Raw genomic sequence first — 12679 nt, forward strand, 5'->3', positions numbered from 1 at the left:
TTTTATTTCTTGCTAAGCTTTTAAATAAAAGGGTTGCGAGTGCGAAAAGAAACTTGATGGAACCGTCTCTTGAGAGTCTGTCTCCGTCTGTCGGACATTCTCTGACATACAGCTGAATTAAGCTTGACCGTTGGCCTGCCACGGAGCAGGCTAGTTCTGCTGTCTAAATTACCATGGTTACTGAGTTGGGACTCATATAAACCGCAGTGATGGAACAGAACTCTCACTTAAATTAGCGAGGCTTATCGAAATAAACCAGGCTATCCCGTTAGCCAGCTTGATGGAACACCCCTCTGGACATGTTGTACAGACTGCTACACTTATTTACACGTTATAATACAGGATTTCTATGAAGGGAATTTAATGGATTTGCAGTATTTTAACCTTACTTCCTTCTTGGCACTGTATTGCCTTGTATCTTGTAAAACACTTAAAAACCATGTTTGGAAAAGTGGTATAGCAATAAAATAAAGTTTATTGTGTAATTACGCAGACAAAGAGCTGCATGTTGCTTGCCAGCAGCAGATTGAACACCCATCAGTGTTGCGTTCCTTTTGTCTCTAGATGAGTGCATTGTCAATATTAGTTGGCAACAAATAACTTGACCAATTCTAATCAATACTAATCCATTTTTATAATTCTTGTAGGTATAGATTTAGTTTCTTTCATAAAATCTGGTAATTGTCATCAACCAGTCCATGTGTCATAGTCTGTTTATGTAGTTCTCTGGATTCTGTGGTTTTTAATGTTACATGTTGTTAGAGACTAATCTTCATTTACTGATAACTGTTTTCTGAAGTCTACAGTGTTATTTACGGTCTAAACCTGGGACAGTCATCAGGTTAGTTCTCTTTCAGATGTCAATCACCTGGATTCAGCTGTGTTTGTTCAAAAATCTAATATAAGCCAGATAAGATTTGTAATCATATTTTACTGGGCTTTCCAAGAGGAAGCATCAAAATTTTCAAGACAATGAGAAAAGCACTGAGGAGAAGAAAGAATGGGAAATCTGCTATAAAAAGAACAGTTAAGCAAAGTTTTGTACATATAACATGAAGAAAAAGCAATGTGATGCTACAGTGGCTTATGAAACAGAAACATTTCCATCATTCAGTGTCAAACAGCATGCCACTACACTGTGCTGCAGTCAAAGAAATACAAATGCAATACAATCAAATGTCAAGATGTAAGCCGTAGTTTTGTATGTGAACAACAAACATTCTTTTTCAGAAACATCATTGTACTTCATGAAAATCAAAGACATGGCTCAGGTTTTTTTTTAAGGAGAGAAGAATTCTGAACGAAGTCCTCTCAGTCCATCTAAACAGTCAGAGTAGCAACAGGAAGAAGCTGGGTACAGTCCTCAACATGGCTGCACCTGCCATACCATCCCAATGCCAAATTCACTGAATCTGAAGCTCTACCAGACAGAGGAAGTAAACTTATGACAAATCAATATCATTAATACTGGTTTCTATCTCTAATACTGGTTCTCTTTCCAAAAATACTAAGTTAAATGGAAATAAATGAGACTTTCTTAGTAGCTGGGGAAAATGTATTCCTAGCATTCTTTTAATCAAGGCTGATTATGTCCCTTTGAAGGAGAGTGAAACAAACGCTTTGACAAGCTGCTTGTTAGCTGTGTTGCACAGAATTAGATGAGAATCTCAGTATCTGTTTAATCTTATTCATCTCATTTCATCATCTCTCATCCAGTACAGAGAGAAAGGGCCAAGATGTTTTAAGCCCAGTTTAGCACAAAGACCTTGCTAGCCTAGCTCCATCAAGAGAGAAAGAAATACAGCTTCCAACCAGGGCTGTAGTTCTCAAGTTGCCTGAAGATGTTTGCTCTATTATCCTGGTCTTGTGAATGTTTTGACTTGGACTTGTCCTGATCTCAGCCTCCCTTCCCACCTATTTGGTCTCAACCACAACCACTTTAGCTTTTATTTCTGTTTCTTGACCAGCATGGTTTGCTGCTCTGGTTGCCGACTGGAGAGGCGCAAAATTCTGTAATATCCCATACACATTTCTGAACTGTGATTAATGTGTGCTTATTTTTCAGTGTCTTCACCATATAATAGCCATCACAGTTTGCTTGTAACATTGTACAAGAATATTTTCTTTCTATTTCTTTTTTCTCAGAGATGATCTTCTGAGAGTTGCTCCAAAATTGTTTCCTGTTTTATCACATTTCAAGCCATTTGAATTCTGTCTAAACTCACACTTGACCCCTTTTTGGACTCATGGATTTTCTTGAATTGATCTCACAACAGCACAGTCTTGGTCTTGTCTCTAGAGCCAAGCTTCCAACAACTCCAAGCTGTGTTTCATACATTTTATCTGGTGTCGAAATAGAAAAAGCACAGGTTTTTGGCTGTCAGGTTTTAATTCTACTGTTCACAAAGCTGACTCTTGGATGGAGATTGAAAGCTAACTGAGTAAATCAGCCAGCTGTGGAGTTGTTGGAAGGTAGATTGGTTCACTTACGATGGAGCTAAGCTAGTAATTTTCACCTGCTACACACCTGTCTCTGTACTGGACGTACAGAGATAAACTTAATCTCCAAAATGTTGCAATATTCCTTAAATTGCAGTTATGTTGAGAAAGCTTTTGGTATGTGGTATCATTTTCAGACAGATGTTTTTGCATTATCATGTGCTAGCATTGCTAATAAAAGACAACCTCAACAAAGACAACCAACAAATCAGTGAGTTGGGCTCTTGTGGACTGACAGGACTCAGTTAATTCTTCAAAAGCTGAGCTCCTCCCTGAACTCATTTGACAGGAAAAACAGTAGAATAAAAGATGCAATAATAGAGTTTCAACAATCAGTGTCCAAAAGTCATTAAGGGACACTGTTGGGTACGTATATGCAAAAAAAAAAATAGAAGTGTCATTTCCTTTCTCCCATTCTTAGTCCAAATGATGATGACAAACTCATGGCTACATCTCCTTCACAGACTAGCAAGCCTGTCACTACACACACACATATGCTTAAGTTTACAGTTATAGGGCTAAAACTAAACTTTACTGACAGTAATATAAAATAAGGCAAATGATTAAACATGAGATTGAACATTAAAAAAACAACAACTGGAATTTATGAGCATTGCTACAGATGTGGAGCATTATTGGTTGGCTGCCCATCAGCAGCAACATATATGATCATTATTATTAGCTAACCTGGAATACTAATATATCGCAAGAAGGCATAAAGATATTAATCTATAAAAATAAATAAAGGCAAACAATGTAAGAACTTTTCTGAAAAAATATGACTTAAATATAAATAAATAAATAAACTGAAATCAAATTCAAAATGATATAAAACAAATTTTAAAACAAAAGCTAGTGAACTCACATCTTGCTCTGAACAGTAATCACTCACACATCCAAGGCCTGTAACTTCACAGCACCATCCTCTAAACCATCTGGAGGCTGTCATCCTGTCACACTGTCCAAAATAAGTTAAGATACACCGCTCCACATCTCCACATGGGCTCTGCCAGGCAGCACTGTGCCCTGTGCTTTAATACCAATACTGTAATGCCATGGTGTCCATTGTCCATAAAGTTTTTAAATAAACCGTTCGGCACATCCTCAAGGTTCCATAGGTGGTCACCTCACTACTACTCCCTATGCTTAGAAAACTACATACATCCAATGTCATGTGTCAATGTTGTTGAGGGGCTCAGATGAACCACTCCTTCTTGCTCTCGTCAATTGTTTCGGTGAAGGCTGGGTCATTGACAATGATCGCTGCGTCAGCACAATCTGCTGACTCTGCTCCCTTGGCCTCGTTGGTGTGGTAGGAGCCTTTGTGACGGAACATGTGACGGATCACAAACACCATGATGCACAAGACAGTGAAGATCACCATGGCGATGATACCTAAAACAAAACAAATGAATACTTCATTCACAATAGCAGACTGAAAAATTGAAATGTGCTGTCTGATGCTCTTAAAGCTGCACTCCAGTGGTTTATTATTGCACTTCCATGCAGCTGGAGGACACACAAGAGACAAAGCAATTATAGAATGGTAGATATCCTGATTTTTAGTCCCCAGTATGGGTTGGCCTAAGAAAAAAAACCCAAAAAAAACAACATATTCCACATAATGCATCCCTCACTGCCTGGTGAGCACCCACATCTTTCAAACTCCACAAACCTTCATTTGTAACACAGACTTTCTGTTATAAATGTGTGGTCTCCAAACTAAGCCAAGATAAACCTAATGACATCATGAAAACATGATCAGGATGCAGAGCCACAGAAGGCATTACTTACTTACATACTGCTCCTCATGAACTGAGCGTCATGTGTAAGATCAGTAGAGTTGTAAATGGTTGCATTTATATAGAGATTTTATCCAAAGTGCTCATTCATCCATTCACACGCACACTGATGGCAGCGAGTCACCATGCAAGCTGCTGGCCTGAACATAAGGAGCAATTTGGAGTTCAGTGTCTTGCCCAAGGACACGTCAACATGTGGACAGGAGGAGCTGACCATCCATCAAACCCTGTGCCCATTTTTAAGAATAAGAGGCATTGCTAAAACTGTTCTGATCAACTACAACAGTCATTTTTCTCACTGAAATGTCCCAATGTCTTGGAATGTGAAGGTTATGCAGGGTGAAGAGAGTGAAGAGAACAAGAGTCTTTTCCCACTTGACAAATTTAAAAGCAGATATATTTCTCCAGGAAACGCATCTATTAAAAAAGGATAATTTGCGGCTGTGTAAGGCTTGGATAAATCAGGTGTTTCATTCTGACTTCAACTCTAGAACTAGAGGGTTAGGGTTAGGCCATCTTGGTGCACAAAAAATTTATCCCAAATAACATTACCTCTGAGCCTAACGGTAGACATGTTTTTGTATCTGGGCATCTTTTTCAACAACCAGTTTTGCTTGTCAATGCTTATGCTCCCAACTGGGACGATGAGACTTTTACAAACAAACTTTTGTCCTCCCTTCCCAGCCTAGACACACACAAACTCATACTAGGTGGTGACGTCAATACATTACTAATCCAGTACTGGACAGATCCAGTCCCAAACGAATGGCCACCTCTAAAATAGCTACATCTTTGTCCTATTTTTGGACAAAGTGATGGACATGACGTCATTCTAGCGCCCTGAGTGCCGGTCATGGAGTAACTTGCCTAACTTTTCTCCTAAACTATATATCTTGGATTACTCTTTGATTAATATCAATGGGCAGACTCTAATTATAAAACAACAAGTTGAATTCAAATTCAACTGCAACAATATTTCAAATAACGTTTGACAACAACGAATCTCTCCTTGGATCATATCTTAACTTTCCAAATGCCACAGAAACCAACAGGGACATGAGCTCACTGACTGAAAGAAACACTACCAAAGCACTTTCTAGCATTTCTAAGCTGGGTGGGTCAACTACTGCTTTTAGCACACCAGCAAGAGTAGAAAGCCGTCCCCCGGCTGTAAAAAAGAAACAACTTTCAAGTCAAGAACTGTTACAATCCCTGGACCCAATTGACACTGAACATAGCATTGTGTCGTTAACAGAAGAAAAACTAAAGCATTTGGAGAAACTTAGCAAACTAGACATCCTTGACACACTTCTAATCGAAGTTGCCAAGCTGAAAAACATGGTCACGGTATTCAGAGCTGAAACCAAGGAGTTCAAAATAGTGTCTCAGATCTACAATCCGAAATCACAATCCACCTTCTGAAAGAATCACTTCTGGACCTTCAAACCAGACTCTACATGGACAATAAATTATTTAAGGACTCAAATATCACACCTTGGCTAGAGTGACACTAACTTATACTGAATCCTTGGAGTCAGTGACTGACTGTGAACTGAGAATCGCCAAAAACATAACACCTGGGACACACTGGATGCGTGAACCTCAGCAGTGCGTGTGAGTCGCTGAACTGCTGCGTCCACACAGGAAGCCTGTCTGCTGCAGCGCTTCTGCCACTTTCTATCATGTTCCCTGTCCATTTCTGCTGAAAACTGCGTGCATCACCTGGAGAAAATAGGCAAGACCTTGATTCTCTAGATGACACGACACAGCAGCCTCTTGTCTCATGCGGGCTGTGTGCCTGCTCTAACCTATTAACATGGACACCGAAATGAAAAGCAAGAGGTTCCGTGACGCACATGCGCTGCTCACACATCCAGTGTGTCCCTGGTGTAACTGTCTACTCCTAACAGTGTAATGGTTGGAATATGGAGTTCTTGAGGGAAGACGGTTGAGGAAATTAACCATGCATGCTTGTATTATGTGCTCCTACACTTGCTTACAAGTGTATGAGAAATTATGTTTATGAGTAGGCAGGCTTATGGGTGACATGCATGTAAGGTGATACATGACATTCAGCATCTGAACCCTTTTCTCTTTATTTTTTTTCCCTCTATAGCAATGCAATTTGTGTACTATACACACACACATACACACTCTCACCCATTAAGGTGATAATACCTATATATACCTATATATTATTTAACTGATGAATGTGGGTATACTTGTGCAAAGGCATGTTTGTGTGTTATAAATATCAGATATTGTTCCTTCTCTGCTCTCTTCCCCTGCTTCTTCTTCTTCTCTTCTCTATCCTTGCTTATAGCTGAGCTACATATTAGTGCTCCTCACTATTTGCCAACTTTGAACCTGCTTGCATCTCACACTGAGTTAGCCCACTTCATCTGACATGAGTATAGTTCATAAAGGTGTGAATGTGCATGTATTTGTGAGTGTGTAATGGGTATTCTGGGTCTCTACTTTAGACAACAATGCTGAATTTGACCTCATTCTGAGGAATTTCTCTCTACTCTAGCAGCAGACTTTATAGTTGTCTCTTCGTCTACTAAAATATCCACATTTAGCGTTCGGTTTTGATACAGCAACATGTGAGAATTTGTGTTCTTGTGGGATTTAGGACATTGCTCGAATTTTCCTCCAGTCTTTTGTCTTTTGTATTTACCATATATTCTGACTGTAAAGACTGTAAAAAAAAGTTATCTGTCTGATTATGTGATAGGAGTCTAGTCTTTGTAGGTGTCAACAGTTTTAGGGACTGTTCCTAGCTTCAGCTCTAATGCTTGGTAGTTAGATGATTTACCTCCAATTATGGCAGAGTTGCGATCCACTCCATCACCAATGGCCTTGTCCTCATTGAAGGGGAAAACAGCTCCAGCTGTGGAAAGTGAAAATTCGTTATCAGTTTGAATTCTGACATGAACTCATCATTCTTTTGGATTTTGACTGCTGTTGGCTTGATGTTTCTTGAAACTATATTATTTGCCTGTGTGTCCCTACCAGCTTCTATGTGCCAGGGGTCACTAGCCGAGACCATGGGGGAGATGGTCAGGGGAGAGGCTCCACAGTTGGATGGGACCAGGATCCCATGGGTGCTGACGGGTGCTGCCAGGCCAGAGCGCAGCGCAGCCTTCAGTGGTGCCACACTGTTTAACTGAACTCTTGACAGACAGCCCACAAAGCCCGGTGTGTTATACCGCTCGATCAGGATGGGGTCAATCTGTCCTGTTTCTAGTAAAACAGCAGATCAGACAGCAAGGGGGTTATCTTCATTTTACACCATTTCAAAACTCTTTCCAGGGCCCAGTGTTACCTTTTAAAAGATTGACTGCTGTTACAAGAAAATCTTGTATCTCCAGATCATCAGTTATTTTAAGCTTAATAAAGAACATTTTTGAGATAATTACGCAAAGAAAGAAAGAAAGGAATTGCTTCAAACGACATTTTACACACTTGACATTATCAGAAAAAATATTATATTTTATTGCATGCAAAATAATTTACAGTGTAGCAAAGATATTCTATAAAAAGGAAGAGATTCACTCTATGCCAGCAGAGGACACCCAACAGCAGTAAGTACAAAACTGTGGTCAACTGGTGAATTATTCAGAGGACGTTTATGTGGAACAGTACTGGGTTAGGCCTTGTACTGTCCTGTTTATACCAGGGAAATATGCAGTGGTGGAAGAAGTATTCATCTTTTACTTTAATAAAAGCAGCAATACCACAGAGCTGTAATATTTTACATATATTAAACAAGGTAAATTATTAACACTGATGAGTCAGTTGCAGCTGCTCAAGGTGGAGCTAGTTTAAACTACTCTCTGAAGGTCACCGGATAAATGTGAGGGGTGGTGATATGATAGATTAGGAAAAAAGAAAAAAACAAAGTTCTGCTGCATCAATTTGGATTAGATATTGTTTTCTTTTCTTTAATCTTTGCATTTTTTACTTTTGGGAGGGGAAATGTCTCTTTGGTGGAACTGCAAACAACTCAGACATCTGAAACATGACACAAGAGACACAAATACACTGATTCTTTGTAAAAGGCCACAAGCCAAACAATTTGGGGACTGCTGGTTTCATCTTTAATAATGCAGTGTGAGTTATAAGCTGATTATTATGTTATTATATGTCAAATCTTCATCTGAAAAGTAACTAAAGCTGTCAAATAAACGTAGTAGAGTAGAAAGTGAAATATTTCTCTCTGAAATGTAATGGAGTGGAAGTATGAAGTAGCATCAAATGGAAATACTCAAGGACAGTACAAGTACCTGTACAGTACAAGTATAGTACTTGAGTAAATGTAATCACTTTTTACTTTACACCACTGTAAATACGGATACAAATGTAGACAGAAAATAGTAATCTACCTCTCCTAGATGTACTTTTCAGATGTAAGCACCCAAAAACACAACAAAAAGGTGTGCTCATTGTTGACACTTTAAACTTTATGCAGTACATGGTCAAATAAACAGCATAACAGGTAACAGTGAGCCTACACACCATTGTCTCACCATGAGGAAATCACTGCTGCAACTGAACATGATCGTGTTCAGTGAAAGGTTAATTCAACTATCTTTCTTAAATTTATGGTTGTTCTTTACAGAGTTTGAATTACAACAAAAAAGGTGTCCACACAGCATGTGGCTTTTAGATAACAGTGTGTGACTGTGACAATATTGATGGTAACTATTAGCACTATGTCATATATCTCAAAATGTTTCGTATACCTGTAGTACTATGTTACAGCATATCCCTCCAGCACAACCGTAAGGAATCTGGGAGTTATCTTTGATCAGGATATGTCCTTTAACTCCCACATAAATCAAATTTCAAGGACTGCCTTTTCTCACTAACGTAATATCGCAAAAATCAGGCACATCCTGTCCCAAAAAGATGCAGAAAAAGTAGTCCACGCATTTGTTACTTCTAGGCTGGTTTATTGCAATTCCTTATTATCAGGCTGCCCTAACAAGTCTCTAAAGACTCTCCAGCTGGTCCAGAATGCAGCTGCACATGTACTGACTAAAACTAGAAAAAGAGATCACATTTCTCCCATTTTAGCTTCTCTACATTGGCTTCCTGTAAAATCTAGAATAAAATTTAAAATCCTTCTCCTAACTTACAAAGCCCTTAATGGTCAGGCACCATCATATCTTGAAGAGCTCATAGTACCGTATTATCCCACTAGAACACTGCACTCCCAGAATGCAGGCTTACTTGTGGTTCCTACAGTCTTTAAAAGTAGAATGGGAGGCAGAGCCTTCAGCTATCAGGCTCCTCTCTTGTGGAACCATCCTCCAGATTCGGTCCGCAGTGCAGACACCCTCTCTATGTTTAAGAGTAGGCTTCAAACTTTCCTTTTTGATAAAGCTTAGAGTTAGGGCCGACCAGGCTCACCTTGGATCAGCCCTTAGTTATGCTGCTATAGGCCTAGACTGCTGGGGTACTTCCCATGATGCACTGAGCTCCTCTCTCCTCCTCCTCCTCTCCATCTGTATGCATTCATGTAAAATCAATGCATGTCACTAACTTTGCTTCTTCCCCGGAGTTTTTTGTGCTTTCTCATCTCGCAGGAAACCCTGGGTTGCAGGCCTAGCCTTCGCGGTCCTTCGCAGTCCTGTTGGTATCCTTCCCTGGCTATTGCTACTGCTATTGCTGTGGTCATTGTTATTCACTCTACATGAAAAGTGCCCTGAGATGACTTTTGTTGTGATTTGGTGCTATATAAATAAAAATTGATTGATTGATTGATTGATGATGATGTTGTCTTTATCTTGTAGTCTTTCTAAAATATGACTATAATATGAAGCTCCATTTGGACGGGATTATTATTCAAGATAGAGGTATATTAATATATTTATTAATAATAAAATATTTACTGTCCTCCTCTTTTCAAAACTTAACATTCTGGATGGCAGTTTTAACTATTACCAAATTATAGTAAGTGGTTCTGTAATAGAAAAGAAGATTCTGTGGGAAAATCAAGTGACTCCACCAGTGGGTGGAATCACATAAAAAAAACAAAAAAAAACAAGTAAATTTTATCTGTATTAAGTTGAAAATGACAGAAGTATATGGTATCCATCATTCTTTATTTCACATTGAATATAACTGAAACTTTGCTTTTGATTTACAACTAAGCATATTATTTTATAAAATAAAACAAATGAAAATGGCATGGCCAAAAATATTGGGACCCTTAACTTAACGTTTTGTAGCACAGCCTTTGGAGGCAATAACTGCAGTTAAGTGCTTTCTGTAACTCTGAATAAGGTTTCTACACTTCTCCACTGGTAGTTCAGCCCACTCTTGTCGAGCAAACTGCTCCAGTTCTCTCAGGTTTGATGGGTGCCGTCTCCCAAGTGCAAGTTTAAGCTCATCCCACTAGAACACTGCACTCCCAGAATGCAGGCTTACTTGTGGTTCCTACAGTCTTTAAAAGTAGAATGGGAGGCAGAGCCTTCAGCTATCAGGCTCCTCTCTTGTGGAACCATCCTCCAGATTCGGTCCGCAGTGCAGACACCCTCTCTATGTTTAAGAGTAGGCTTCAAACTTTCCTTTTTGATAAAGCTTAGAGTTAGGGCCGACCAGGCTCACCTTGGATCAGCCCTTAGTTATGCTGCTATAGGCCTAGACTGCTGGGGTACTTCCCATGATGCACTGAGCTCCTCTCTCCTCCTCCTCCTCTCCATCTGTATGCATTCATGTAAAATCAATGCATGTCACTAACTTTGCTTCTTTAAGCTCTTTCCACAGATGTTCAATGGGATTCGGATCAGGACTCATAGCAAGCCTGTATGTTTGGGGTCATTATCATGCTGGAAGACTCATGACCTTCGATTAAGACACAGCTTTCTAACGCTGGGCTGTATGTTTTGCTCCAAAATACCTTGACAGTCTTCTGATTTCATTGTGCCCTGCACAGATTCAGGGAACCCAGTGCCTGAGGTAGCAAAGCAACCCTAAAACATCACTGAGCCTCCTCCATGTTTCACAGTAGGCATGGTGTTCTTTTCTTTGAAGGCTTCATTTTTTCTTCTGGAAATAGGCTTGGTGTGATTTACTACAAAGGTCTAATTTTGTTTCATCTGTCCAAAGCACATTCTCCTAGAAGGACTTTGGTTTGTCAAAATGCATTTTGGCAAAGTCCAGTCTAGCTTTTTAGTGTCTCCCTCTTAGAAGTGGGGTCTTCCATGGAGCCCATTTTCATTCAGCAATGGATTGTGCGACTTGAAACTATTGTACCTTTAACTTGAAGATCAGCTTGGATCTGTATTGAAGTTTTCCTTGGTTCCTTCTCAACCATTCGAGCAATCCTTCTGTTCAATCTCAGGCAAAATCTTCCTCTTGCAACCACGTCCAGAGATGTTGGACACAGTTCCATGGGCCTTAAATTTCTTAATAATATAGGCAAAAGTAGCCACAGGAACATCAAGCTCTTTGGCTATTACCTTTTTTCTAATGTCTTCAGACCACTGTCTCGTTTTCCTTCAGTTTTCCATGTTCAATGTGATGCAAACAGTGATACAAAACGGCAGAGTGAGTAATTTTCTCCTTTTAAACTGGCTGCATGAGTGATTATAAGACTGAAAACACCTGGGATACAAATTAAAACACAATAGTCTGCTTAAAGTATCACTACATATCAATTATTTCTTACAACTTCTAAAGGGTACCAATAATTTTGTCCAGGCTATTTTAGAATGTCTTTGTAGAATAAGCATGAATTCTTTTTGTTTTCACAACTTTTTTGTTTTGTTCCACTGCAAACCAACATAGATGCATTGATGATATATTGATAGATGTCTTTTAATTTCAACCCTGTTCTGGGCGAATGGTGCATTATTTTAATAAAATGTGCAAGGGTACCAATAATTTCGGCCACATCTGTAAATCAATAGGTAACTGGTACTGTAATTACACACATGCACCATGTGGACAGGATTAAAATCACCCAACATCCCTTTGAGAAATAAATCCTGTCTGAGTAGGATCCTCACACACACTTAAACACAGCTACACACTTACCAAAGACCTTTCCGAGAAAGATACTTTTGACCAAGTTGAACTGGGTGTCGGAGGCCTCAGGCAGAGTGTATGTGGACACTGGGTAGTGGTCCAGCTGGAGAATACAGATGGAGGAAAGAAACAATGACAAGTTCAACTTAAATCTGCTGTTACTGTCTGTTACCAAGAACCATTAATTTTCCGGTGTGGGCCTTAAGAGTAACCAGACGTGCCAGATGGTTTGTTACACAGAACCATCTGAGAAGTCGTTCTTAGAAACTGTTTGGAAAAGGGCAGGCATTTTCAAAAAATATTTGGCTGGTGACTGGATGAACCATCTATCACCATCT

The 12679-nt window shown here is 39.5% G+C and overlaps 1 protein-coding gene across 1 annotated transcript in view; it reads right to left on the reverse strand.

The window, feature by feature from the left end:
- Positions 1-911: 911 nt before the first annotated feature.
- cntnap2b (contactin associated protein 2b) overlaps positions 912-12679 on the reverse strand; it is a 64832-nt gene continuing 53064 nt past the window's right edge. The window contains exons 22-25 of the mRNA XM_044367848.1: positions 12351-12444; positions 7317-7547; positions 7120-7194; positions 912-3894 (exon numbers count right to left, since the gene is read on the reverse strand). Of these exons, the coding sequence (XP_044223783.1) occupies positions 3695-3894; positions 7120-7194; positions 7317-7547; positions 12351-12444 (600 nt within the window). The 3' untranslated portion in view covers positions 912-3694. The remainder of the gene's footprint in view (positions 3895-7119; positions 7195-7316; positions 7548-12350; positions 12445-12679) is intronic.

The sequence above is a fragment of the Thunnus albacares genome, chromosome 12 (assembly GCF_914725855.1).
Source record: "Thunnus albacares chromosome 12, fThuAlb1.1, whole genome shotgun sequence".
Lineage (NCBI taxonomy): Eukaryota > Metazoa > Chordata > Actinopteri > Scombriformes > Scombridae > Thunnus > Thunnus albacares.